The following is a 24,110-nucleotide window of genomic DNA, read 5'->3' as shown; positions in this document are numbered from 1 at the left end:
ACCCTACTGTGGGAGAGTGTGCAACTATATGCTCGGTTTTGAACAAATCGGCCGGGCAGTACATCCAACAGGCACTTACCCAGCATTGCACGAGATCAAATGAGCAAGTCATTATTAGCGTAGCATAGGGTGGAACATCCTCCCTTCTGCCTGGCTCGGACAGGGGCCTGGAGCGTGGGCGTTGGGGGCTGACGTTCGCCTGCCAGCTCCCTGATTGGCTGGAATAAGGGAGGGCAGCCAATCAAAGGAGCAACATGCTGCAAGGAAGAAGCACTCCTGTGCTAAAAAAATCTTTTTAGTTTAGTTTTTGATAGGCAGGGAAATTCCCCATCAGGGTAGGGATAGTGAGGCATTTGTTGAAGCTTATTTAGATATAATAAAACGGCATATTTTGAAAAATCATCCAAAAGTTGTCCGCCTCACGTTTCGGACCCCTCACACTTTCCTCCTAAGAGGAGTTCCCAAACCAATTCACAACTCTACTTATGACATCTTTCCTCCCAGCGTAGGAGTTCCCTTCATCAAAACGTACCAGTCTTTCCCCACACCGGAGGAGATCCCTTTCCGTCCACTTTACTAACCAATATAATAACCAACAAAAGCATGCACAATGATCTTTTCATGCACTGGTATACTCGCGTGCTCAAGGACCCCCCCTTACCCCCCCCCCCATCCGAGTGCCCTCGAAGAAGAGTCTCCCATGTACATCCTGGGTCACGGATCCGTCCACGGGATCAAGCAGACCTTTCGGCAACCAATCGTCTGCAAAACCTTATTTTGTGCACTGAATCTGGACTCTGCAGGCCGATGCCTCAAGGTGCACGGCAGTGGGCCCGCAGTCTCGCTGGGGAACTCGCAATCTCACCTGGGCCTCCAAATTAGGGGTGTACCAAAATTCGGTTTCAAGTAAGCATTCGGCAATTCCGCCTGAAAATTAGATATTCGACAGAACGCCTATTGGAAAGCGGACGTGAAAAAAATAAAGTTAGGAAAGTCCTCTTTGCAATCATCTCTCAGTGTGAGAGACGATTAGAACAGTGGGAAAGCAGCAGCAGCCAGTAAGCTGTTCGCTTAATGGCTGCTGCAGGCAGCACAAGGAAAAATACCCTGAAGCATTGGGACAGTGCACCAAGACCGGAAGACAACGACCAGAAGATGATGCTTGAGGTGGCATCAGGTAAGTGTCCACCTTCAAGAGCAGGTCCGTTCCCTGCCCCCCTCTTTACCTCCTCATTACACATCTCATCCCCCGTCCTCCCAGCCTTGCACCGTCTCGGTATATGCCACTTTCCGTTTCCAATCTTCCTCTCACCACATAAGCCCCTTAAATGATTCGTACGTCATGCCCCATTTTAATACATTCCTTGACCCTATGCCTCTGGCGGACAAATGCAGATCCACGTCCGACTTAGTGTTGATGGTAAATTGTTATGTGGGCGATGTATGGGTGTGAACCAGGCCTCGGCTGAAATTGCCGTTTCATGCTCGTTGCGTTTGTTACAGTTGGGTTCTTAAAGATTCAAAGTTGTAATGTTTTAATGCTGTAGTATTTATATTGATGTGCCGTGATTATTATTATACACTTAATGCGGACCCTCGTATAATGTGCCCCCCACACTTAATATCTTTGCCACTCCTTTCTTCTGATGTGCAAGCTCTTGACACTCATGCCGCGTTCTTGTGGCACGCCAGACTCCTCTTCTTTCACAGTCCAAGACACTACTCTGCTATCAGCCACATCTCGGCTGACATGGACTTTCCTGATCTTCTCACTGCCCTGGCCATAACGAACATACAAGACACACCCCTCCCCACTGACCCACAATGCCCTCTGTGATGCCACTCCCCCCACGAAGGCCTATATATCCTGAGGGCAATCACTGAGCTGGAGACCACGTTGCTGCTAGAGCACTTAGAGGGGTCATTCTCTGCAGTGGGTCTGTGTGCCTAGTACATGCATGGAGTGTATGGACACACACGTCAGCTACAGCACAAGTTGTCGCAGAGCCCCTGGAGGGGTTGTTACCTGCAGCCATGCTGGTCTCTGTCCCCTTAGCTTCATTTCTAGTCCTGTTTGAGAGATGGGATAGAAATGCCAGTGTGACAGCAGCATTTCAAACCTCTGCGCTCTCATAAAATACACAAGTGTCAAAAATGGTCCATACAGACGAAGGGGAATGCGTTTCCATTTTTACGCATTTACATGAGCATCAATGCAAATTTAGGATCCAAATTGAAAGGTGTAGAAATGCCTGCTTATTTGTGCAAATGGGGTTGAAAAGGGCATCTGAATGTGTGCATCCATGATGCTTGCATTCACATGTTCTTTACTGTCTTGCGAAGCAGTATTTCTCATGTGCTGGAACGTGTATTAAAAAAAAAAAAGAACTATTCGGTACACCCCTACTCCAAATGTAAAGGTGCAGTCCCCCAAGGCTATCCAAATAATTTATTTTAAAATGAGTGTACAAGCAGTGAGGAAATGAAAGTTGTCAACAGCTGGGAGAAAAAAATAATAAAACACAGACAGCTCATTGGAAATGAAAAACCATTCCTCAAAATTGCCACTTCCGGGCTACACTTTTAAAGCAGAATTCACAATTTCCACAATTGCAACAATTAAGTAAAATTCTAAAATGTTGATTGGCTGCTAGTCATCGACTAAAGAACCCTATACATTAGATCCAATTGGAGGTTACACTTTTCCCACCCTTAAAAGATCCCGATCTTTCATGCCAACTCTTGTCAGGACAAAAGTTGGCAGCCCGAGATACCGCGTATTGTTGACTCCTTAAAGCTGTATTTCTGTGGGGGTCGTTTCAGAGGATGACTGGTTTTCATAATGTTTTAATGCTATTTTGATGGCCTACATGTCCCGATTTCTGTTTACAACAGAATCGGGATGTAAGGCGTATGCAGCCAGCGGGCGATATCGCACAGGCAGCAGACATCTTGGCTCACCATAGCAACCATATAAACACAGCTGATTGAAAGCTGCATGTGGTAAGCAAACTATCTTTTTTGCAATGAAGTTCGTGAAACTCTGGATATATTCTCACAAAGTAGCGAGTTTCTTTAACACACGTATCTTTTTAGCAGAGAGTGTAGTAACCTGTTGAAAAATTTCAAGAAAGGCTCCACGTTTCGCATGCGCCACTCAGGAAGTAAATGACTTTTTAAATTCACAACATTACCTTATCAGCTATATGGTAAATTGCATCAGTATACTGAGCCGGTTCGATTTCCTTTTTGCAATTTTTCGTACAAACCACACGCAGTTCTCTACTTCAAGCCCATCGTGGGCCCACGTTGCTTTAAGGTATACAATTAATCGTAACAGCTTTAGAAACTATTTCTATGAGACACTAGCATATATCTTGACTGATGGTCGTTTCCCTTTTTCTACAGTTTTTTATTTTAATTTACTTGCAATCTTGACACTTATCACCATGCTCAACGCCAACTTTGGAATGTATGTAAACGTGAGACCATATGTATTTCTTTGAAATTATTTTTTTTCTACATTATGTAATTATCCCATGTAACATGTTTATGTTTCATTTTCCTTCTTCGTATCATATTGATACCAAACACTGGTTAAGATAAGAGAGTAAGCCCTGATGAAGGAGACTTGCATCTCCGAAATGCATTGGAATATATTAAAAAACTCTTCCATGAACATACACTTGAGAACTGTGGCTCTTCTATTATTAGCATTACATTGATGAGCATAAAGCAACAGAACCAATTGTGAATTGCTGAGTGATACATCTATACATCCTTACAAGCAAAATGTGAGGACAATTACGAATCTATTCACACCAATACTAACCTCCAGAAAGGAAATCAGTGAGCGGCTGTATGGTTGAGTGTGACTCACCCATCTTTCTTTCTTCAGTTGTGTATTCTGGTTTAGGAACACAGCCTGCCCACTCAAACCATGAAATCAAGAATACTTTGAGTATACTGAATAAATATTTGACTACAGTTGAGTAATTATAGGGTGGTGCCCACCTTTTCGAATTGTTCTGTAGGACAAGACTTGGACCACTATGTTGGAGATGGCACAGGCAGTAGAATCCCACCGAAACCGACAAATGGGCATTATGCATGGAAATCAGCCAGGCCAAAACTATGTTGCACCCCTTGGAACAAACCCATCCACTCGCACCTGCGCTCACTACCTCTCGTGTTGATGCATGTGGCTAAGTTTAGGCTCAGCCCATCTTCTCACGATGGACAGATGCATGAAAAATGTGTGCTCGGCCGCACTGCTAGAAATTAATTCCTTTCTACCACACACTTATTCCTCATCAAAACACCCTGCTGGTCAATGAGGTGCTGCTGCAGCCCTCCTAATACTACACTGGGCATTGCGTGATTCTACCCCCCCCCTTGTGCCTCATACTGTGTCCTTCATGATCATTGTGTATTCATTAGTTCATCGTCTCGGAAGGCACCTGCTGTCTGGACAGCAACTTAATTCACCAGAAAAAAATATTCCCTTGCAAAATTGGACCTTGTTCAGCACCTCCATTGTGACCATCACTCCATGAGCTCATCCGCCCAGCAGTGAAAATAAAATTAAACCGATACTGCGGCCTTTAACTAATCATGGTGCTCTGCAGTTTTCAACATTCACCAGCCCCAATACGGCTGTCCTCTTGCTCCCTGCAGCAACTAACAATGCTACTTGATACAGTTCAACCTGCATGATAAAAATCAAGCCCCACCTACCTGCCCTTTTACCTACTAAGACAAGTGTGCAATTCTCTCAGACAATACCCCTCTGCACGGGTTTACGGCATCAGCCCCCTCCCTACTAGCTCCCTGATGTGTGGCACAACTATATGTACATTCTAATTATCAGGTGATGTCGCCAACCCTTGTGATTAGTACCCAGGGCCTTGCTAAAATACTTTCCGTAGCTTGTCCTTGCGTCCCTCTGTGAAATGCTGAATCTGCACCTTTACACTACATCCCCAATACTGAAGATAGTTTTAAATCCACAAACACCACTACATTCCGTACTATTTCAAGTGCAAACATAAGGAAAATATACCTGCTACTAGTACCAACTGTTAAAAGTAATTATTCAGCACAGATAATTTACTTATTACTGGTGCTTCTTTAACTTCTACATCGAAAAGTTCAACTACTGAAAAAACAAAATGGGCCTACTACTGACAAGCATTTCAAGCAGTGTTATTAGCAAAAACCATCCCAAAACAAAATATAACTACCTCTGGAACAATTCATTTGGCAAATTAAGATCTTGGAATTGGGACTACTTGGAAACTCTTGAACCACATTGTGTTAAACGCTACTTGCATCATACGCAGATCAAATATAAAAACCCTCAAAAATATAAAGAAATTCAGCAAGGTGAGCACATATGTGATAAACAGGTTTATAAAAATAAAACCGTAGAATTAAATAAGATAGTTGGACCAGAAGAAAACATTGAAATTGTGATGGTAGAAAAAGGCCATGAACCTGTACCTTCTAAAGTTCGCAAAACATATCAAGTTGGCGATTCAGTGTCACTTCCAAATTTACCAGCTATTGATCCAGTGTATGCTTATTCTTTTTTAGGCTGCTTAAAATGTGGAATAATTGCAGGAGAAAAATGCTGCTACTCGTCTGCAAAAGTTCAAGTGTCATCAAGAAAAACTTAGAGTAAATAACCCGTTTTTTTGTACAATATAGCATTCATATGAAAATATTTGCACTTTAAAATGTGTCCTTTAGCATTTATAAATACATTATGAATATGCGTATTTATCTTTGTAAATATAGATAAATGAATGAGCTTTGAAATACGCAATAGTCAAGATTAACACTGACGATACCGCGAAAAAAGGTGATTGCTTTAAGAGAAAGACTTAGTTGAATTATTTTCATTGTGTTGTGGAACTACCCAGACCAAAAGAGACTGACTGTGACAAATACTGAAAGGAAGAGCTGAAGTGAAAGTAAAAATAGTCCTGCAGAGGTTTATGGAAAAGCCTCATACATTCAAAAGTCTTCGACATCAGTGTCTCAGGAGGATAGCCGAGGGGCAATGCGCTAGTCTTGGAAGCAAGACGCGGAGCAACATAGGTTTGATCCCTGTGTCTGTGCTTAGAAACCTCTGTGTTTCCCCCTTTAGACACTTTTTGTATAAATAACCTATTTCAACTACAAAGTGAAAGGTCCAAGCTTGACTGAGGGAGACCTGAACATGAAATAAGTTAGGGGGAAGGGAACCCTAACAAATATGAATCAACTACTTGTTGATTTTGAATAAAAGCTTGGGGAAAGGAACCCCTGCAAGTGCTGTGATTGCAAGGTCTGAGCCCAGCTGAAGAAGATCTACACTGAATCAGGTACTTTTGTTGAGAGGTCAGAGCCTGACATATGTGAACTATTGATGCCTTGAGAGGTCCGAGCCCAACAGAGGAAGACCTATGTGAATTTTGAACTGTGAAAGAGCTTTTGGTGAACTTAAGTGACTAACGTGGAAGGCCAAGCGGGCATCGACCCATGTTTTGAAATGCCTTTTTTTTTGGATAACCTGAGCCAGAGTGCGTCATCCTGTATACAGGGGACGTCTTACTCCATGCTGCCCAACCTGGGAGGAGAGCAGACTCACCCATCTTGGTCCTTTATGTTAGAACACTGACATTCTGTTACATACACCTTCCCCGTTACATACTTTTTATATAAGATAGGGATGGTATTAAGTTTTTTTTTAGTATAAGCCATTTTGATTTTACGTTGACTGACCGTACGGTTTCTTTCCTTATTTGATTGTAGACTACTCCCATCATAGCTATAGGACAAAGTAGTTTTTCCAAACCCCAAGAACTGAATAAAGTTTTTGAAACTTGTACCTCTTGTGTCAGCGTCACTCCATGCCTATTTTACAACTCTGAGCAAGAAACTTTGCGTAATCAACGAGCGACAGAGAATACCCAGAGTTTTTGGAATCTGGGGGAAGTGAGCCATACCCTCTGGCTTAGAGAACGATATATTTCAAAGAACTTGGGGGTGGGAGGATTTGCACCCTTTTGGAACTTTGTGTTTGAACTGCAGAAGGAACCACCTAACCAGTTGGACGATTACACCGTTTTTCCCCCCACATTATCTTACATTTCGAGTGTAAGAGTCATGTTAGGATTACATGAAACATGATGGAGAACTCTTGCTTTTGGACATTCTGACATTGATATCCTTTAGTTTCATTGAGGCAGGGAAAACCCTAAAGGTTTATAGCAATCAACACAATACTCTTAGGTCCGAGTCTTACTCCCGATTCCTTACAAAACACATCAGAGGAAGAAGCATTTTGCCTACCTGTTTAGTGAATGCAGTTTTGCCATCCTGCTAAGAAAAAGTAAACATTGGTGCGTTGGGATAGCTCATTGGCAACACAGGTTTGAATCCCGATCCCATGCTTAGAAACCAATCTCTGGTATAAAGCACGTTATTAAAGTGAGTAAAAGCAGTGGCTGCGAACTCTCAAGTGGTTAATAACCACTGAACAGGTTATCATGTCTGTTCTTGCGAGAGAGGGGCGCCCGCTACCTTTGTAAAACTATTTTTTAAGGAACCTGGGATTGGTAACCCTAGGTCTCCTGGGGGCAACCAGACGTGGTCTCCCCCTCACTGTGCTTAGAGAGGCATCAGCTTCACCTCACTGATGATCCCCAACAAGGGTGAAACACGTGTATGGGGTTGCTGGTGGTACTCTCGTTCAGATTGGAATTGCCATTGTATTTCGGTGCTGGACTGCCCCTGGGCAGGACAAAGACTGATATGCAAATGGGTATTTCCCATCTGTGAAAGGCACAGTGAGTAAAAGCAGTGGCTGCAAACTCTCAAGTGGTTAATAACCACTGAACAGGTTATCATGTCTGTTCTTGCGAGAGAGGGGCGCCCGCTACCTTTGTAAAACCATGTTATTAAAGAACAATTGTTATTAATATTATTAACAGAGGACACGTGTTGTGGGCAGTGAGGGGGTGTGGATGCGCTGGAGGCTGATGTGGGCGAGGTTGCTGCATTGCGGACTCCATGTCTTAGAGGAGGGGCGATATCATTGAGTGTTCCCTGCTGATGGTGGGGATGACCTGTGAGGACAGGGGAGAAAGCACATGTCGGGGCATGCTTACCTGTTGTCTGAATAGCGGTTCAGGCCCTGGGTCCTCCCAGTCCCAACAGGAATTGCCCTTTTCTTTGTCTGCCCTTCACTTTGGACGCCCTTGATTGAATAGTTAAGCGGGGAAAGAAAGAGGCAGGGCTATGAAGGTGGGTGGGTCTTAGGGCACGCAACCTAGATCCACTTGCACCTGCTCACCAACTGCAAAGGAAAAGTCTCAAGGTTTGCTTAAGTAAGGAAAAAGGGGTGCAAAACAGGTAGGCACCAACAGTTAGCAGCGATTGACAGGTGGGTGGGGATTAGGCCACGTGACCTAGATTCACTTTCACCAGCTCACAAACTGCCCCCACTCCCCGCAATCTCTGAAGTTCACCCCTATCCCAAAATTTGAAGGTTTGGCCCTCCCTGAAATTTTAATCTAGTTGCACCTCCGACTAGAGTACTGTGCAAAATCCACCTTAGATTAAGTGTTCTTATGTACCTGCCCTCTGGGATGCACTGGGGCAACGGGAGGGGCGACCAGGGCCTTAAATGTTGGCCAGTGCTCTGAATTATTTGTCAAGAGACCGAACGGCACACGTACATAATAAACCTACAAAAGACCTATGCACGACTTACAAATAATGAATCTGAAAAGAAAATAACCAAATGAACATCCAACCAGGGTGTCCAACCGCCCTATTTTTGCCAGGACTCTCCCATTATAGAATACTCTGTCCCATGCTGGATTGGTGAAGGCCTGGTCTCCGTTCATTCAGCAATCTCGACCCAGGCTCCTTTGTGAGCCTTCAAATAGAGTTGCTGCCTGCCGTTCCAGTCTTTCGGCTAACGCTACAGCCAGGGCCGCCTCTGGTCGTGTGCAGTATGTGCCGTTGCACTTGGCCCTGCGCTTCATTGCCCTGGATGGGGGTGCGATATCCCTTGGGGTGAAAAGCGGCAGCAGGTGCTTCCTCATCCGACCGGCAGTTAAGTAGAGCCCGGCCCACCATTTAATGAAGTTTCACACCCCTTATGTTTGAGCATTCCTCCCCGACACTCCAATTGCTCTCTACCACTACCAAGACCAGTGTGGAAAGAAAAGGCTGCATTGGCCCACAGACAATGGAATTGCTCTCTGGTCTACAGAATTACCTCCATTCAGCTGCAAGGTATGCATGAGGGAGTTTCTCTGGTTCTGCCACTTAATATAAAGTGAATTGTTCACTTAGTCAGCACCCTAAGACTAGGAACACGTGATGGGGTTCTGACAAGTTCTGAAAGGTTACAAGTGCTGCTGATAAAAGGATCAAGCTGCCTTTAGAAGTTAAATGCAATGTAAAAAAAAAAATACAAAATTAAAAACAAGCCAATCGATAGCTTCATCCTTATGTGGGTGATCAAAATTAAGTGAATAAAAATATAAGCGCAACTTTTGCCATGCCGATACCGCCGGAAAACAAGCAGGGCTCAGTCGGTGTGTTGTGATGCATCCAAATCTCCTCCCTGTGGCTTTAATTTTGTACAACAGCTTGGTTGGTCAACATGCCTACTGCAGAGTTCTAGCCAGTGTTATATACAAATTAAACAAACCGTCCTTTCATTGTTTTAAAAGTGATCAAATGATTTTGGTACCGAGTGATCTACACCCAAATCTGTTAAGCATGCGCACATGCCGACTGAGATATCCAAGGCTTCTTAACAATATTTTTTAAAAAGGTAGTCTAGAAGCGGTATCAAAGCTGAGCTGCTGAGGCGTTTTATGGTTAGATCTGACCCTGTGCCAATCCTCTTTGCCTTTGTATTGGGATATCCCTGCCAACAGGATCACATCAGGCTAAAAACTAGCAGGCTTTTACCGGAGCACGGCAGACACTTGGGTCGCGGCTTAGTGCAGGCTTAACATTGGGCAGTGTATGCGTACACGGTTTAATGAGCACATACGACATCTATTAGATATACTTAGTCACAGATTCAACTATGCATGGTTCCCTTCCTCCGACAGATGCTCAGGACCAGAGTAAAGCTCAACTGCCCAGGGAAGCAAAATTTCCCTGAGGGGTTGGGGTGCCCGATTGCCCTGGGTTGGGACAATCCCAACTCCTGGAATTTCTCAGTCAGAGTCAATGTCGAAACAATGAAGAAGTAGGTTTGTGCGCAAGTAACACTCCATCCTGTGACGCCATTTCCTGTGATGTCATGTCACCCCATGCACATCAAGGGGCCCTGCACTTAACTTGCCACACTTGGCCCCCACAAATCCTAGGACCGGCCTGTTACCAGGTACATTTCTGATTCTGCACTTTTTGGTTTGAGATACATCACATCTGAAGCAGGAAGACTGGCCTAATGATTTGGCATAAGGACTGGCCTAACACCCAAGAAAGCAATGTTGCAGCTACTGTGGAATGCTGCAGGCCTCGCAGATGGGCATCAACAGCCCTCCCTTCGAGAACGTACACAGTTCTGAAGCTGCTGGCTGAAGTCCCAAGGCAGATAAGAGCCTGCCTTGCAAAGAATCTGAATGTTACGAAATAGGTTTTCAATCGCTCTGTTCTTGCGATTTGTACATAATTATGAGCCAGGCCTGGGGAGGGGTCAGAGTCGATGCAGCCCTCCAGAGCCTGGTGTGTGTTAACATTACAGAGCTTTTACACCCTACTTCTGGCTTTGTGCATTTGTGTCTGGGTGCCGAGTGCCTGGAATGCCCGAGATGGCGTGAGGGAGCTGAATTTGCACTAGTCCTCGGGGGGGGGGGGGAAACGAATGTAACATATGGTGCCAAACAGTGCTCCAGATGAGATTATTGAGGTGGGAGTATTTTACTCCCCGTTTTTAAACTTTGAGAGTAAATGTGATTTTAAGAGAGTAAAAATGACTTTTCTCCTTTGCAAGAGAGTAAAATGTATGTGACATCCAGCCGACACATGCACAAACTGTATGGAAATTATTACCGTATGGCAGCTTTCTGAATTGTGACAGAATACACCTTTCATTATTTCTCTAAGGTCTGGCCATTTGATCTCTTGTATATATTTAAATGTTGAAATTACAAAAACCTAGCCAATTACATAGTAAAGCAAACATGAATTGTATGTTTTGCGATTCGATAGCAGAATTGTCATTTGATGTTTAATGAGTCCTCATTTTCTGGAGTTATGCCAATGCTATGATACAACAGTGCAGAGAGGCAAGGACTCCATGCTAATTTCTATGCCTAATCTCATGGTCAAATGGCGCTCTGTACATAGAACATATTTATAACAATTATCACCAAACCAATGTTGGTACTCCTTTTTCGACCACGAAACGAAGAAAGGCAGAGTTGGACTTGCCGGGATTCGAGCCTGCAACCTACAGATCACGCAGATTGCAGCAATGAGTGCTCAACCGGCTGAGCTATCTTATTGGCTAACATCCTTCAGAGGTTGGTTAACAGAGTATCGACTGATGTACAATAATCACAGTACCTAGATGTTGGGCAAACCATTTATGAAGCACTACATGAATATCTGGGACAGGTTTTGCCGAGTTTCCATTTCAATTACAAATGTAACTTTTATTTGTTTGTATTTGAACAGAGTTTGCACTTCCTGGAGAGTCAGGTTTTGGATGTTTTAAATAGTAGTCTTGAAGATTTGAGAGACTAGCTGTAATTGGTGTAATGACAACCACTCACCCTTGAGCAAAGACTCTGCTGACACTGACCATTTATAGTAAAGTACCCCATTGACTGCAAGGTTGAATGGATGTAATCTAGACTGTGCATATTCATCAATTTACACTTATAATTATAGTGTAAATTAAATTATCAATGTAAAAATGATCTGCCTCTGCATGATTATGCGCACAGCAAAAGAACTCACATTGTGCAATACTGGTTTGCTTTCACTGGGGAAAAAGCATTATTTGTTACAAAATATGCATTCTCAATTGCAACTTAGTTTTCCATCTTATTAATTATACCGCCCTGAAATTCTAAGAAATTATGCACAGTGCTTCTAAAGCTGAATGGAAAGAAGCCATTCCTTTTATCAAACTGTGCAGTTTCTTTTTTTGAAAGGCTTCAGAGAAATACATTCTGTTTCAGAGGTGGCTTGCAATTACATACATGTAGATAAAAATCAAAAGAAGGCTCCTAGTTTCTATCTAGTAACCTGACCTTTGCATTGCCCTTTGCTCTAAACCTATGTGTAAATGTACCCAGGAAAATAATAAAGCTGTCGTATTTGCAAGATTTTCATGCGTAAAAAGGCCTCGTACCCACCTTATCTGGGGGCCTGGTGCCGAAACCTGGGAGCTCCTCTTCTCTTCATCAAGTGCAAGGCATGGAGATGGAAATTACACCAATACAACGGGTAAGTGAAAAAAAAACATTTTCGCTGGACCTGTTGCATGTTCCAATAGTAGACTGTGTGGAATTTGTAGTCTTCAGGGACTCCAGGAATAATACAAAGGTAGGGCAGAGGATTCTTAGGCACCTGTAATACAGTCAAGAGGAGCGGGTCGTGGAGAGTGGGTGTAGGGTCGACGCTGTAGAGGGCACAAAGTAGGAGTATGAGGTCTGTCTGAAGGTTGAGTTAAAGTGGAATAAAAGATTAAAGAATACAGATTACAGAATACAGTTTCAGTGGCAATATGGCAGATGCCGGTCCACTGACAAGGCAAGAGGCGGGTTGAGAACTGTCATAAGTCGGGGGCAAGGGCTGTGCTGGAAAGGCTGAAGAGCATGTTGCACAATTGGGATGTGATCCCCCAGTCGGCACAAAAGAAGATGGAGGCTGCCCACGAACATCAGTTACAAAGGGTACTGCAGGGAACGGACAAGGAGATTGTGCGGAATCACAAGCAAAGCACAAATATATTACAAAGGGGATGGAGGTATGTCCGGACAAAGTGGCAATAAATAAACTGGAGTTCAGAAGGACGGAGAGTGTGCACCTTAGACGAGGAAGTGAACAAGATGCTAGTGAAAGGCGTAATGTCAAATCACAACAGGACGCTTTCAGGGCATGTGCACCAGAGAAGGACATTGACAGGCCCACATATGAAGTTGGTGGTCAGTGTCAGCGTGTCTTAAGTGTTTTGGTTTGGGGGGGGTGGAGCACAGTATGGTGAAGCACAATCAGCTGGCTCTGGGAAGAAAGATAACTGCATCTGAGCGAAAGTGGCCCCTGGCACCTGACAATGATCCACAGCCAGAGCTAATGGCATCCATAGAAGATAAGGAGTGTCATTTGATGGAGGGGCCACAGCTTGAAGTGGTGAAGATTATCCTACAGAAGAGCAAAGGAAATGTGATCGCCACCTGGCCATTTGGAAAGCGAACGATGAACTAATGATTCAGCATCTCAATGCAGAGAAAGGGCAAGACAATACATTTCAGTTCCCGACAGAGGTGGCCTGGTGGCCCACTGTAAAAGAAGGGTGGCAGGAGCACATGGACAATTGTGTGGCTCATTGGAAAAAAAAACAGCAAGAGGTGCCAAAGAAAGAGCAGTTCAAACAGATGGATGTGAAAGACACACAGAGGGAAGAATGGCTGTCATTTGTTCTCCATGGACTGCTGAGAGAGTTTTCAGCGACTGGGTATTCACCATGCAAGATGCTACTTGGGAAAAATATGACAAGCACTAACAAGTTGCTGACACTGACTGCGGGTGCACCTAGGGACTGGGAGGTACTGCAGGGTTAGTATATACTGGAAAGTAAATGAGACTTTGACAGTGCAAACAAACATGACAGACACATGAATGGGGCATTGCTGAATTTGAGAGCGACAGGGATGCTCAGAGCTAGAAAGGACGGACATGTAGTTATGACTTTTTTGGTGTTTTAGAGGTTGTATACGAATTGTTCATTTTACAACTGTTCGAATTACAATTGACCTTTTCACAATTGACCGAATTGTGAAGGTCAATTGTAGCATATACGTGGGGGGAAACCCCCCACCTAACGCCAAACCCCCCAAAACCCTATATATATATATATATATATTACCAAACAGATATATATATATATGGTCAATTGTGACCCTTCGGTCAATTGTTCATTCGAACAATTGTAAACGAACAATTTGGGTAATACCGTTTTAGAGGCACCCTATATTCTGGCTGATGCTAATAGGTGTTTATGCAATACAGTACAGTGAATGGCTTTAAATTAGTAAAGACATAAATAAAATGTCTTAGTTTGATGTTTTTTATTTTTTTCTTGTTTCCTTATGTAGAAGTTAGCGATTCATAGATAAAATAAGAAGAGATGAAAAAAAGTGGGCACATGTTGCCAGGTACATTTCCCATTCTGTACTTTCTTTTGGCTCGAAATACTTCACATCTCAAGCAGGAAGACTGGCCTAATGATTTGGCATAAGGACTGGCCTAACACCCAAGAAAGCAATGTCGCAGCTACTGTTGAATGCTGCAGGCCTCGCAAATGGGCATCAACAGCCCTCCCTTCGAGAACGTACACAGTTCTGAAGCTGCTGGCTGAAGTCCCACGGTCGATAAGAGCCTGCCTTGCAAAGACAATCTGAAGTTACGAAATATTTTTTCTCTCTCTGTTCTTGCGATTTGTGCATAAGTATGAGCCAGGCCTGGGAGGAGCCAGGCCTGGGAGGGGTCAGAGTCAATGCAGCCCCCAGAGCCTGGTGTGTGTTAGAGCTTTTACACCCTACTTCTGGCTTTGTGTATTATTTGTGTCCGAGTGCCGGAGACGGTGTGAGGGAGCTGGATTTGCACTAGTCTCGGGGGGAGGAGGGGGATGTAACATGGCCTTGGCTACGAGATTCCATGCACCATGATTCCAATGGTAATTTTTTTCCGGGGATGGCAATGGGCCCCGTTTGCAGTTAAATAAATGTGACCATCAACTCCCAAGGACAAACAATTAACATTGAAATTAAGCCTAGCGTTCGAGCATTAGCAGCCATTCACAAATTGTTTAAATTAAAAACGGGGGCAGCACAAAGATGGAGGACATGACATCACCACCTTGTACGCAATAGTCCCGCAGAATATCAGAATGTTGACCAACCTACATCCAACTTCTTTTCAACAGTGTAGACAAGAGCAAACGACAGCCATGTAATGCCAACTGTGTGTTTCACAGTGGAGTTACTGCTACGTAATATTTGACATCTACAAGTCACAGCTCCCAGACCCTCGGAGGGAGTAAGCTCCCGTCCCCCACGCAGGAAACACTAACGCCTTGAAACTACTAGTGATGATTCAGCACAGCACAAAAAGCATACGAAACATAGAATAAAAGGAGTACGTATTACACAAACATAGAATAAAGCAGTTACTCTTTCCAAACACTGTACAGTTTGCTCCAACTGCCCGCCATCCGTCAGACAGACCCCCCCCTACCACCGTTGTAAACAGAAACGTTGCCCAGACCATGCCTTGCCGAGGACACGACCTAGTACCCACTAGTCAACGGCAGCCATTTTAGATGGGAGATCGCGTATTTAGTCATTATCTGTACATAATTAACGTCAAGCTGCTGAAGTATGGGGTTAACACAAACGTAACATACATTTTAAATTGCCTGTTTTTTAACGCCGAGAAATACTTCATCCTTTTCGTGCACAAGAGGCATTCGGTTTCGTTATGCTGTAGCGGTGTGATCGGGAGCTTGCACACCGTAACACCGTCCAGATAAACAAGTGCAACTCTCAGTCACATTTTAAAAACTCTTTGAATTGAAAGTAATGGCGCCATGACCGCCATCCCCTCCCCCAGACCACCCGCGCCCAACCCACCTCACCCCTTCATGCTCACACCCCAACATGTATTCTAGCGTGTCTGTCATTTGTCCACCTCCTATTCGGTCGCTCCGCCCGTCCATCACAGCCCTTTCGACTACCATTGGCTCAAACTGCGCCACGGAGAGGAATAGATTTAGGGGCGGAACTGTGAATCGGGCATGATCACCTCCCTTACCCCTACCACATTCCACCTTCCAAACATCCCCTCCTCCCTTCAGGGCGTGGTCGCTCACTCACCCATTGGCTAGACCTCCCCCTGCCAGTCAAGGGAGGCGGGAGCCATAGCCTCCCACCACAGTTTGGGAGTGGTTAGCAACCCTGTCACGTTGGCGAGTCCCCGCCCAGCCGCCGCGCGCCGTCCAGTTCCTTTCCAGCTAGGTTAGGTTGATTGCTTCGTCAGCGTAAGATCGGTGGATGTTGGGTGCATTGGTAGAAGGTTTGAGTGAGCGCTCGCGGCGCGGTCACACCAGAATATGAGCGGTAAGAAAACGGTCAATTGGGGGTGTTGGAAAAAAAAGGCGGGTTCCGGCTCGCGCTGTGTGCGAGGAGAATGAACGCGAGCGTGCGAGGCGGGCTGAGGGGTGGAGGCCGCAGCACAAGATGGGGGCGGCGGGAGGAAGTGCTGGCGAGGCCGCGCCGGCCCCCCATGCTCCCTCCAGCCCTGCCCACAGGGATTCCTAAACGTGGGGTGGGGGAAAACGTCTTCTTACAGCCCCTCCCTCGTCCCCGCCGCCCCTCGGCCGTCCCCCGGAGGCGGTGTCTCCCGCCCTTACTGTGAGCGGGCGGGCCAGAGAAGGGGGCGGGAGTAGGGCAAAGTTGCAGCCTCACAACATCCCCTCCGTCCTTAAGATTTCCTGCATTCGAAATATGTGAACTTTGAATAGCACAACACACGATTGTGTGCACTAGCCTTGTTGACTTGCAACGTTTGATATTTACAATGTACACATCAAGTACCTCGGTGTAAAGGAATACCACGAACGGCCCTTCATATAAGTGGTGTGTCGGCCACTTTTGCTCTAAAAATTGGCAAATACTTCCAAACAGCAAGAATACTCCCAACAAAAAATAGGAAAAAGACATGTAGAATCTTGCGGCCCTGCTTTCAACCTCAGTTTCCTGGATCTGTTTGGACTAGTAGTGCATGAAGTTCCACAGGAAGAAACTATTTTAACTGCCTGATTGGAAGACGTGAACATGTAGTGTACTGTATGGGATATTTATAGAGCGCGCAAAGAACAAGGTATCTTTTAATGTGCATGAAAACTAGGTGCAAAGAAATAAATATATAAAAAACATTCTGTTTTTAAGTTAAAACATTTTTACAAGCTTATAAAATACTCTTATTGGTAATTTGGTTTAGATTTTTTTTTTTCTCAAAAAATCATTTTACTTCTGTGGTATAGGATACATTGCAGAATAAAGGTGGGGGGGAAAGCTGGGACTGGACTAGAATCTCACGGATTTAATGGGGTACGTGACCTCAACCAGGCCTAGACAAATCTGAAGGTGGCTAACATAGTTTATGCGACCTAAGAGAATTCTTCCGAGCAGCATATTTTATGCATTGAAAAAACATGGTGGCACATGACTAAACGATACTTGCACTGTTAATGTACCGTTTCAATATTATCATGAACATGTTGGAACCAGATTCCCTATACATTTCGAATACAAGATCATGGGAGGGATATATTTAAAGCAACTGCTCCCAATTCCACATAACGTTTCCGGTTAACATGATTGAATATGTTGCATATCTGATAGAATTGTATTTAAGTATAGAATAGCCCATATGGGAGGAATGGCACATTGTGGCCGGGAGCAAGTACAACTTATTGGCCCATAGTGTAAGTTCCAGGCCGTTGTCATGGCTCTCAACTAGCATGCTTTTGGCGTGTGTCACCGGCCTCGTAAACGAGTATAAAATCAGGTGTTTTTGCCCACCATGGCAACGCAAACATTGCATAATATGATTAAAGCTGGGATTGTAACCCGGTTCAACGTTCCATATCTCCTACTACACTAGTTTGATGTAAAAATGAATTGCTAGAGCAAGCACCATCAATAATCGAGCCTATGTCGCCCACAGTCTCCACTATGTAGCATTGAGTAGAAATGTTTGACATTGCGTTCCTAGTTTGACATGAGGTCAGGATTCCACCTCTTACCCCTTTCTGGGTGCTAGGCTTGCAACATCCTAGAATGTGTCCGGACCACAGCAGCACGCCCTACAATTTTATTCTCCTGACTACATTCACCTTTCACCAGTCTATCCTAGCTCTAGCAGATGTTGCTGTCCCAAACTACTGGAGTACACATTAAGTTGCAATCTACTAGATAGAAAATTCCTCCCACCCCCATTCTCCACATGCACACAGACTGTATGCACTTTCTTACCAAAGGGAAATCATCAAATAGAGTTCGAATTTTGAGGCCTATGGAATAATGTCTCCACGGTTAGGGTATACATTTTACACTGAATTTAGACCTTACTTTTAGTGTGCACGCTACCATAGTGTCTGATTCTCAAACATACAAATGCAACCGCTAGCAAATCAGGAGGTGTGGAATTGTCGTGGCAATTTTTTGCTCATAATCCTTTGTAAAAAATAAATCCACCCATTTCTGCTCACATAATCCTCAGTTAAATTCCAACCCAGAACCTGCACACCAGTTTCCTAATCACACAGACAATTGGACCTCAGGAACACATGACCGTAGTTTGCTGTTAGGATAGGAATAATTACATTTAACTTTATTAATTCTGTCTATCCCACCCGACTGTGTTTTTTTTTGCCAACAACTTTCCCCTCGCATGTCCTAATCTTGGACCAAGCCACCTTCTGTAGCTGGCTTGGCAGAACTTACTTGCAGTAAAATAAGCAGACATCAAAGGTATTTAAGACTTACTTGATTGCCCAATCATGCCCTCGAGAAAGTTGCATGCCAAACACTACTCAATATCTAACAAATCATCCAAACTGCCAATGTGTCTATTAACCCTAACAAATTCTGTCTGTCTCTCAGCTCTGGAAAAAAGTCCATGTGTAGTGGACTAGCATGCATTTACACTGCCTGGCTCTCACTGCACTTGCAACTTCCTTTGTCACGTTTGCTCCTTCTTACTTTACTCCTGCTGTAAGGATCAGTGCTTTGAAACTGCTACAGTGGAGAATTTGGTTCAGTACACATTACAAATCATCCTAAAGGGAATTTGCTTTGTGTCCCATATGATCACTTTACTCTCTGTGCAATCAACGTTTTTTTGCATTTTTGGGGCTCTCATGCGACCAGTCTGAATATTGACACATTATCAACTATCTTATTGTTTGTCTCGGTTACAATACACATGTGGTGAACTCTGGTGTTTCTATTAATCTAGGTAAAACAAATGTGACTTGTTGTATAAATGGCAAATCACAGCCTAAGATATGGTGGTTATAACCTAAGTGTCTGCATACACAAAAAGGTAATATGAGCGTACAGGTCAGATAAAACAAAATACGAAGACTTAACAGCTATGCATTCGTGAATTTATTTGACATACTGGTTGGACTCTTTGGGCCTTTATTTATGTGTGTTGACTGTCTGCGAAGGCCACTTGTTCACTTAAACTCATATCCTAAATCATTCCCACGTGTAGGAAAATTGTGCAATCTATATTGTATAAATACACATGGCAGAAGACGTGTTGACCTCAATTACTACTCAAAATGGAATCTGTGCTCACTTAAGGAACATGCAACAGCAGGTGGCATGGAAGCCACCCAGAGATCTTCTGGTTAGGGTGCCACCATATCTCTCCCTATATGTGGTAGCTCCACCGAGGGTGTCGACCGCCACACTGCATGCTGAATCGGAGCCATCAGATAATAAATATACAGAATCTGGAAAGTAAGAGTCCTCCCCTTTCATATGGTTTTGTTAGTATGTCATATGCAATCCTTGGTTGCTTTCCTGCCCATGCTAATCGGGGTCTGACCTTATCACAGAACCTCGTAGCCGGCGTTAACGGGTACATTAGTAAATATATATAAAAGGTTGGGAACCAACACCATCTTGGCCAATGAGAGCCTGGCAGCCTGTGAGATGGGGAGATGTATCCACAACTCTACCTTAAGCTCCAGCTGTTCTGTTTTTTTTCATAGTTTTCAGCAGAGGGAGCAGATTTTTCAGTAGCTACTAGTACTCCCAAGTATCTTATCTCCTGCATGCACCCTTTGAAATCTGTCACATCGCCCTGTATAACAGCAGTTGTCAAGGGCAGAACCTCCGACCTGTCTCCGTTAATTTGCAGCCCTGATAGCTTCCTGAAATCCTGTACATCCCGGACAATAGGTGGTACATTAATCCTGGGGTTTCTAACATAGAGCAACATATCCTCTGCATACAGCGAGACAACACTCGCCTGGGAGTACAACTTTATTCCTCTGTGCCCATGATGTTCCCTGATGTAGCAAGCCAGAGGTTCAATGGCCAGTCCAAAGAGAAGGGGTGAGAGTCGGTGCCCTTGTCTAGTACCCAAAGTGGGGTTAATTGTCACAGACAGCGTATTATTTAACACCCCGGCCCTTGAACCAGAGTATAGAAGCCATATCCATTGTAATAGTATTCACAGGTTCCCGCTCTTCCTGAATGGCCCAAGCTAGTCCTGCTTGGCAGTCCTCTTTCCCCATATGCCACTGCCCTCCACCATATACTTAACCTCTCTTTTGGAAATATCTGAAAAGTCCCTCTTCGCTTCCTGCAGTCTCTCTGACTCGGCCCCCACCATCTACTTACTGTTTGCCTGCCTTCTAGCACCTTGATTTTGACTTGTTTTTTTTTTTTTTTTAGACTACTCTGCAAGGCTTTCAGTACCCCTCCTTCTCTAGAAATGCAGCTACCCCAAGTGTAGACTGTGTTTCCCACACTACCCCTGGGTCTGCAACTGGCCCTCTATTGTGTGTGAAAAACCGTTCAATGTCTTGCACAGTTTCCTCTCTAAATAATACTGAATCTTCTATCGCCCTATTCTTAAATCTCCAGTGTGTGGTTTTAGGCCGGGGAACCAATCCTGTAAGTGTAGCAACAACCAGTGAGTGATTAGTGTTCTTGGGAGTATCTGTGCATCATCTTAGTACCGTACTGTGTCTTGAGTGTTCATAATATAATCTATCATAGAAGCGGAATCATCTACACTCGAGTAGTATGTAAATTCTCTCCCCTGTGGGTGTCTGAGTCTCCACACATTCACCAGCCCGTGATATTCTGCGATCCCGTTCCAAGTCTCTGCCATCCTCTGTAGTTTCACCTGGGTTGTGTTGGCCCTATGCATATGCAGTGTGAGGGAGAAATTAACATCCCCTGCCCACCAGACCTCATATCCTTCATATTTATCAAGGCATAAAATGAGCAGTGTCGTATAGCAATTTGCTAGGCAACTTTGTAGGTTTGCTAAATTGAGACTTGCTGCAAAAATAGCTGTTTTAAGTTGCTGTGTTCAATGAAGGCACATCTCGCACTGTATTCCTCTATTGCCCGAAGTCCTCTCTCCACCCTTCTTTCCTCTGTTCACTGCAGTAATCATCTCCTCAAATCTGAAGTGCCAAAGGCCTGTGTGGGAGTGCTAGTCAAGAATAGTTTTACTTCAAATAGTTGCAAGCCTGAAGTTATCGGGTTTCACTTTATAGTTTTTTGAAGACAGTCATGCAATTCCATTGCTTACGTAATGCATTATTGCAGTATTGCTACAGTTTGGGTTAGTATATCTAAATCTCAGTGTAAACTAGATTTAATTTTATTGGGGAAGATGCATCATATTGATGACTGAACACTTTTGAAAATGTATGTGATACACAGCCACATATCTTTGATGGCAAACCTAGTTCTGTGACCTACTGGTTGTATAAATCTGCAACCCATGTGATGAGCCCATAGTCCTGGACATTCTATCTTCTCGCCCTGCTTTTATACCAGCTACCCTGAAAGTGAGATGGCCACAAACTACAATTTCCCCCCTAGTTTGTGCAGTTGTCTGCTACGCCTTCCACTCCGCTTAGTCTTTTTCTTTCGTCTCACATAATGAATACCCAACACTAACTAGGTATGTTCGCAAAGTAGTGATCAATAGTTCCATCCAGTCTGTACATCTACAGATCTGCTGCAATACCATCCGCTGTAGTTAGCATCCAGAGCTCACTTTGCTATGATTGATTGCCTTGTACAATAGCACAAACATGCAAGAGGTGTCCACACTGTTTTCAGAGCCTTTTCATCGTATCCATTTGTGCCCATTCATGCAGCTAACCTTTTACAGACACTCCTCCAGGGCAGGCAAAGTCTACTCGCCCACTCGCATAGTCAAGTAGATTTTAAGAAGGGCGAGTACCGTTTGCAGGGAATGTTTTAAAACCTTTATATAATAGTATCCCATTGCTAATCAAATGGGTTTGTTTGCTAATCGAGAACATTTTAATTAGCAAACTCTGCTAATCTGTTTTTGAAAAATGTATGCCTTTTTTATATAAGTGTGTAGCACATTCTTGAAGAAACATCAGGCAAGTCTTTATTTGACGCATATATATTGATTAGTAGTACTGTGCCCATGCATTTACACAGCGATCACATACTGACTCTTCTCCCATCTTTCACACAATCCTATACTTTACAATCAAAAGCGGCATGGATATAGGTGGCTACATCTCTAGAATGTAATGTAAATGGTGTGCCGTATCTATGGACCCCTATCCCTGTGCCTTCAGCAACTTTCCAGCCTGTCACAAGTGTCTCTTGCAACATAAGTATCTTCACCTGATGTTTCGCAAAGCTAATAATCTTTCAAAATTTTGTTTTTGTGTGAACCCCCTAATATTCCACAAAACATAAAATAAGCATTGTCGAATAGCAGCTTGCTATGCAATTCTGTCAGTTTGCTAATCAAATGGACACTTGTGTAGCAAAGATAGCTTTTTAAGTTACCCTCTTCAATGAAAGCACAGCTCGCCCTGCGTTCCCCTCTTGCCCTTTGTGCACTCTTTCCCGTCTTTTCTCTGTTCGCATCAGGTCCTAATGGAGAGAAGGTGCAGGAGTAATCATCTCCTCCGTGTGAGAGGGCTAGGCAAGAATGTCTTTTTCAAATAACTGCAAACCCGAAATAATCGGGATGTTACTTTTATTAACCTTTATATCCTATCTGGCAAAGACCAGTATTTGTCTCTTTTATACATTTTTTTAAGACCGTCATGCCATTCCATTCCTAAAATGTAGGTTGTTACATAATGCACAATTAATAGTATTGATAATGTAAAACACTGCATCGTCTCCATGCTTTACAGTAAAATTGAGGTTAGTGTATCTAAATTTCATTGCGTCAACTATATTTCATTTTGTTGGGGAAGATGCATCATATTGACGAGTCAACACTTTTGAAAATGTACATGATCAAATGCTTTTGATGGCAAACCTAGTTCTGTAACCAGCAGGTTGCATACATCTTGCAACTGGTGCTCAGTGGCCCATACTCCTTTACATTCTAAATGATCACCCAGTTGCTGCTTTATGCCAGGTACTCTGAAATTGAGATGACCACAGGCCACAATATACTTTTTGGGAAAGACCTAGTGCCTTAATTGTTATGGCTATATCTGTGGCGTATTTGTCTGTTCGGTCCATATAGCCAAGGTTAAGGTCCCCTAATAAGAGTATTTGCGAGGATGGTTTGAGGTTGTTTGTGAGTATGTTGTGCAGGTCCTCCTCAAAGGTACCGAGTCGACCAAGCGGTCTATATATTGGGTGAATGGTCAAGGTTTGAGAGTTATTTATCTGGAGTTTGACAGAGAGGGCTTCACACGATTGTGCCAAGTAGGCAGGGGCTAGTCGTAAGCATAGAGATGTTCTAGAGGTGATGGCGATGCCACCTCCTCGGGTACTGTCACGGTCTTGTCTGGCTATGGTGTAGGCATCGGGGATCGCTAGCATGAGGGCAGATCCTGCTGCACTATGGAGCCATGTTTCCGTAATGGCTAGGAAGTTGAGCTTACCCTCTGTGATTAGGTTGGCAATGTCGGTGCCATGTGCGACAAGTGATCTTGCATTGAGAAGGGCCCTTTTGAGGGGGGGGGTCTCGGAAGATGCCTTGGCTGGGGTAGATTTGTCAGCGTTATTAGCCCGCGACTTACACTTGTGGTTTTGTTCTGCGGGATTTTTATGTCCCGAGTAGAAGGTGGTTTCATGAGT

At 44.0% G+C, this 24,110-nt stretch overlaps 1 protein-coding gene and 1 long non-coding RNA gene across 3 annotated transcripts in view; one reads left to right on the top strand and one right to left on the bottom strand.

Annotated features, from left to right (window-relative positions):
- LOC138582219 (uncharacterized) overlaps positions 1-15,843 on the bottom strand; it is a 48,742-nt gene extending 32,899 nt beyond the window's left edge. Inside the window, exon 1 of the long non-coding RNA XR_011304983.1 lies at positions 15,659-15,843. This is a non-coding gene — a long non-coding RNA (uncharacterized lncRNA). The remainder of the gene's footprint in view (positions 1-15,658) is intronic.
- A 345-nt stretch (positions 15,844-16,188) lies between these two features.
- SP1 (Sp1 transcription factor) overlaps positions 16,189-24,110 on the top strand; it is a 134,908-nt gene continuing 126,986 nt past the window's right edge. For both annotated transcript variants that reach the window (XM_069653314.1, XM_069653313.1), the window contains exon 1: positions 16,189-16,370. In XM_069653314.1, coding sequence (XP_069509415.1) covers positions 16,364-16,370 — 7 coding nt within the window. In that variant the 5' untranslated portion in view covers positions 16,189-16,363. The remainder of the gene's footprint in view (positions 16,371-24,110) is intronic.

Source organism: Ambystoma mexicanum, chromosome 3q, assembly GCF_040938575.1.
Source record: "Ambystoma mexicanum isolate Mex_15411 chromosome 3q, UKY_AmexF1_1, whole genome shotgun sequence".
In the NCBI taxonomy this organism is placed as follows: Eukaryota; Metazoa; Chordata; class Amphibia; order Caudata; family Ambystomatidae; genus Ambystoma; species Ambystoma mexicanum.
This window is presented reverse-complemented; position numbering and strand designations above follow the sequence as displayed.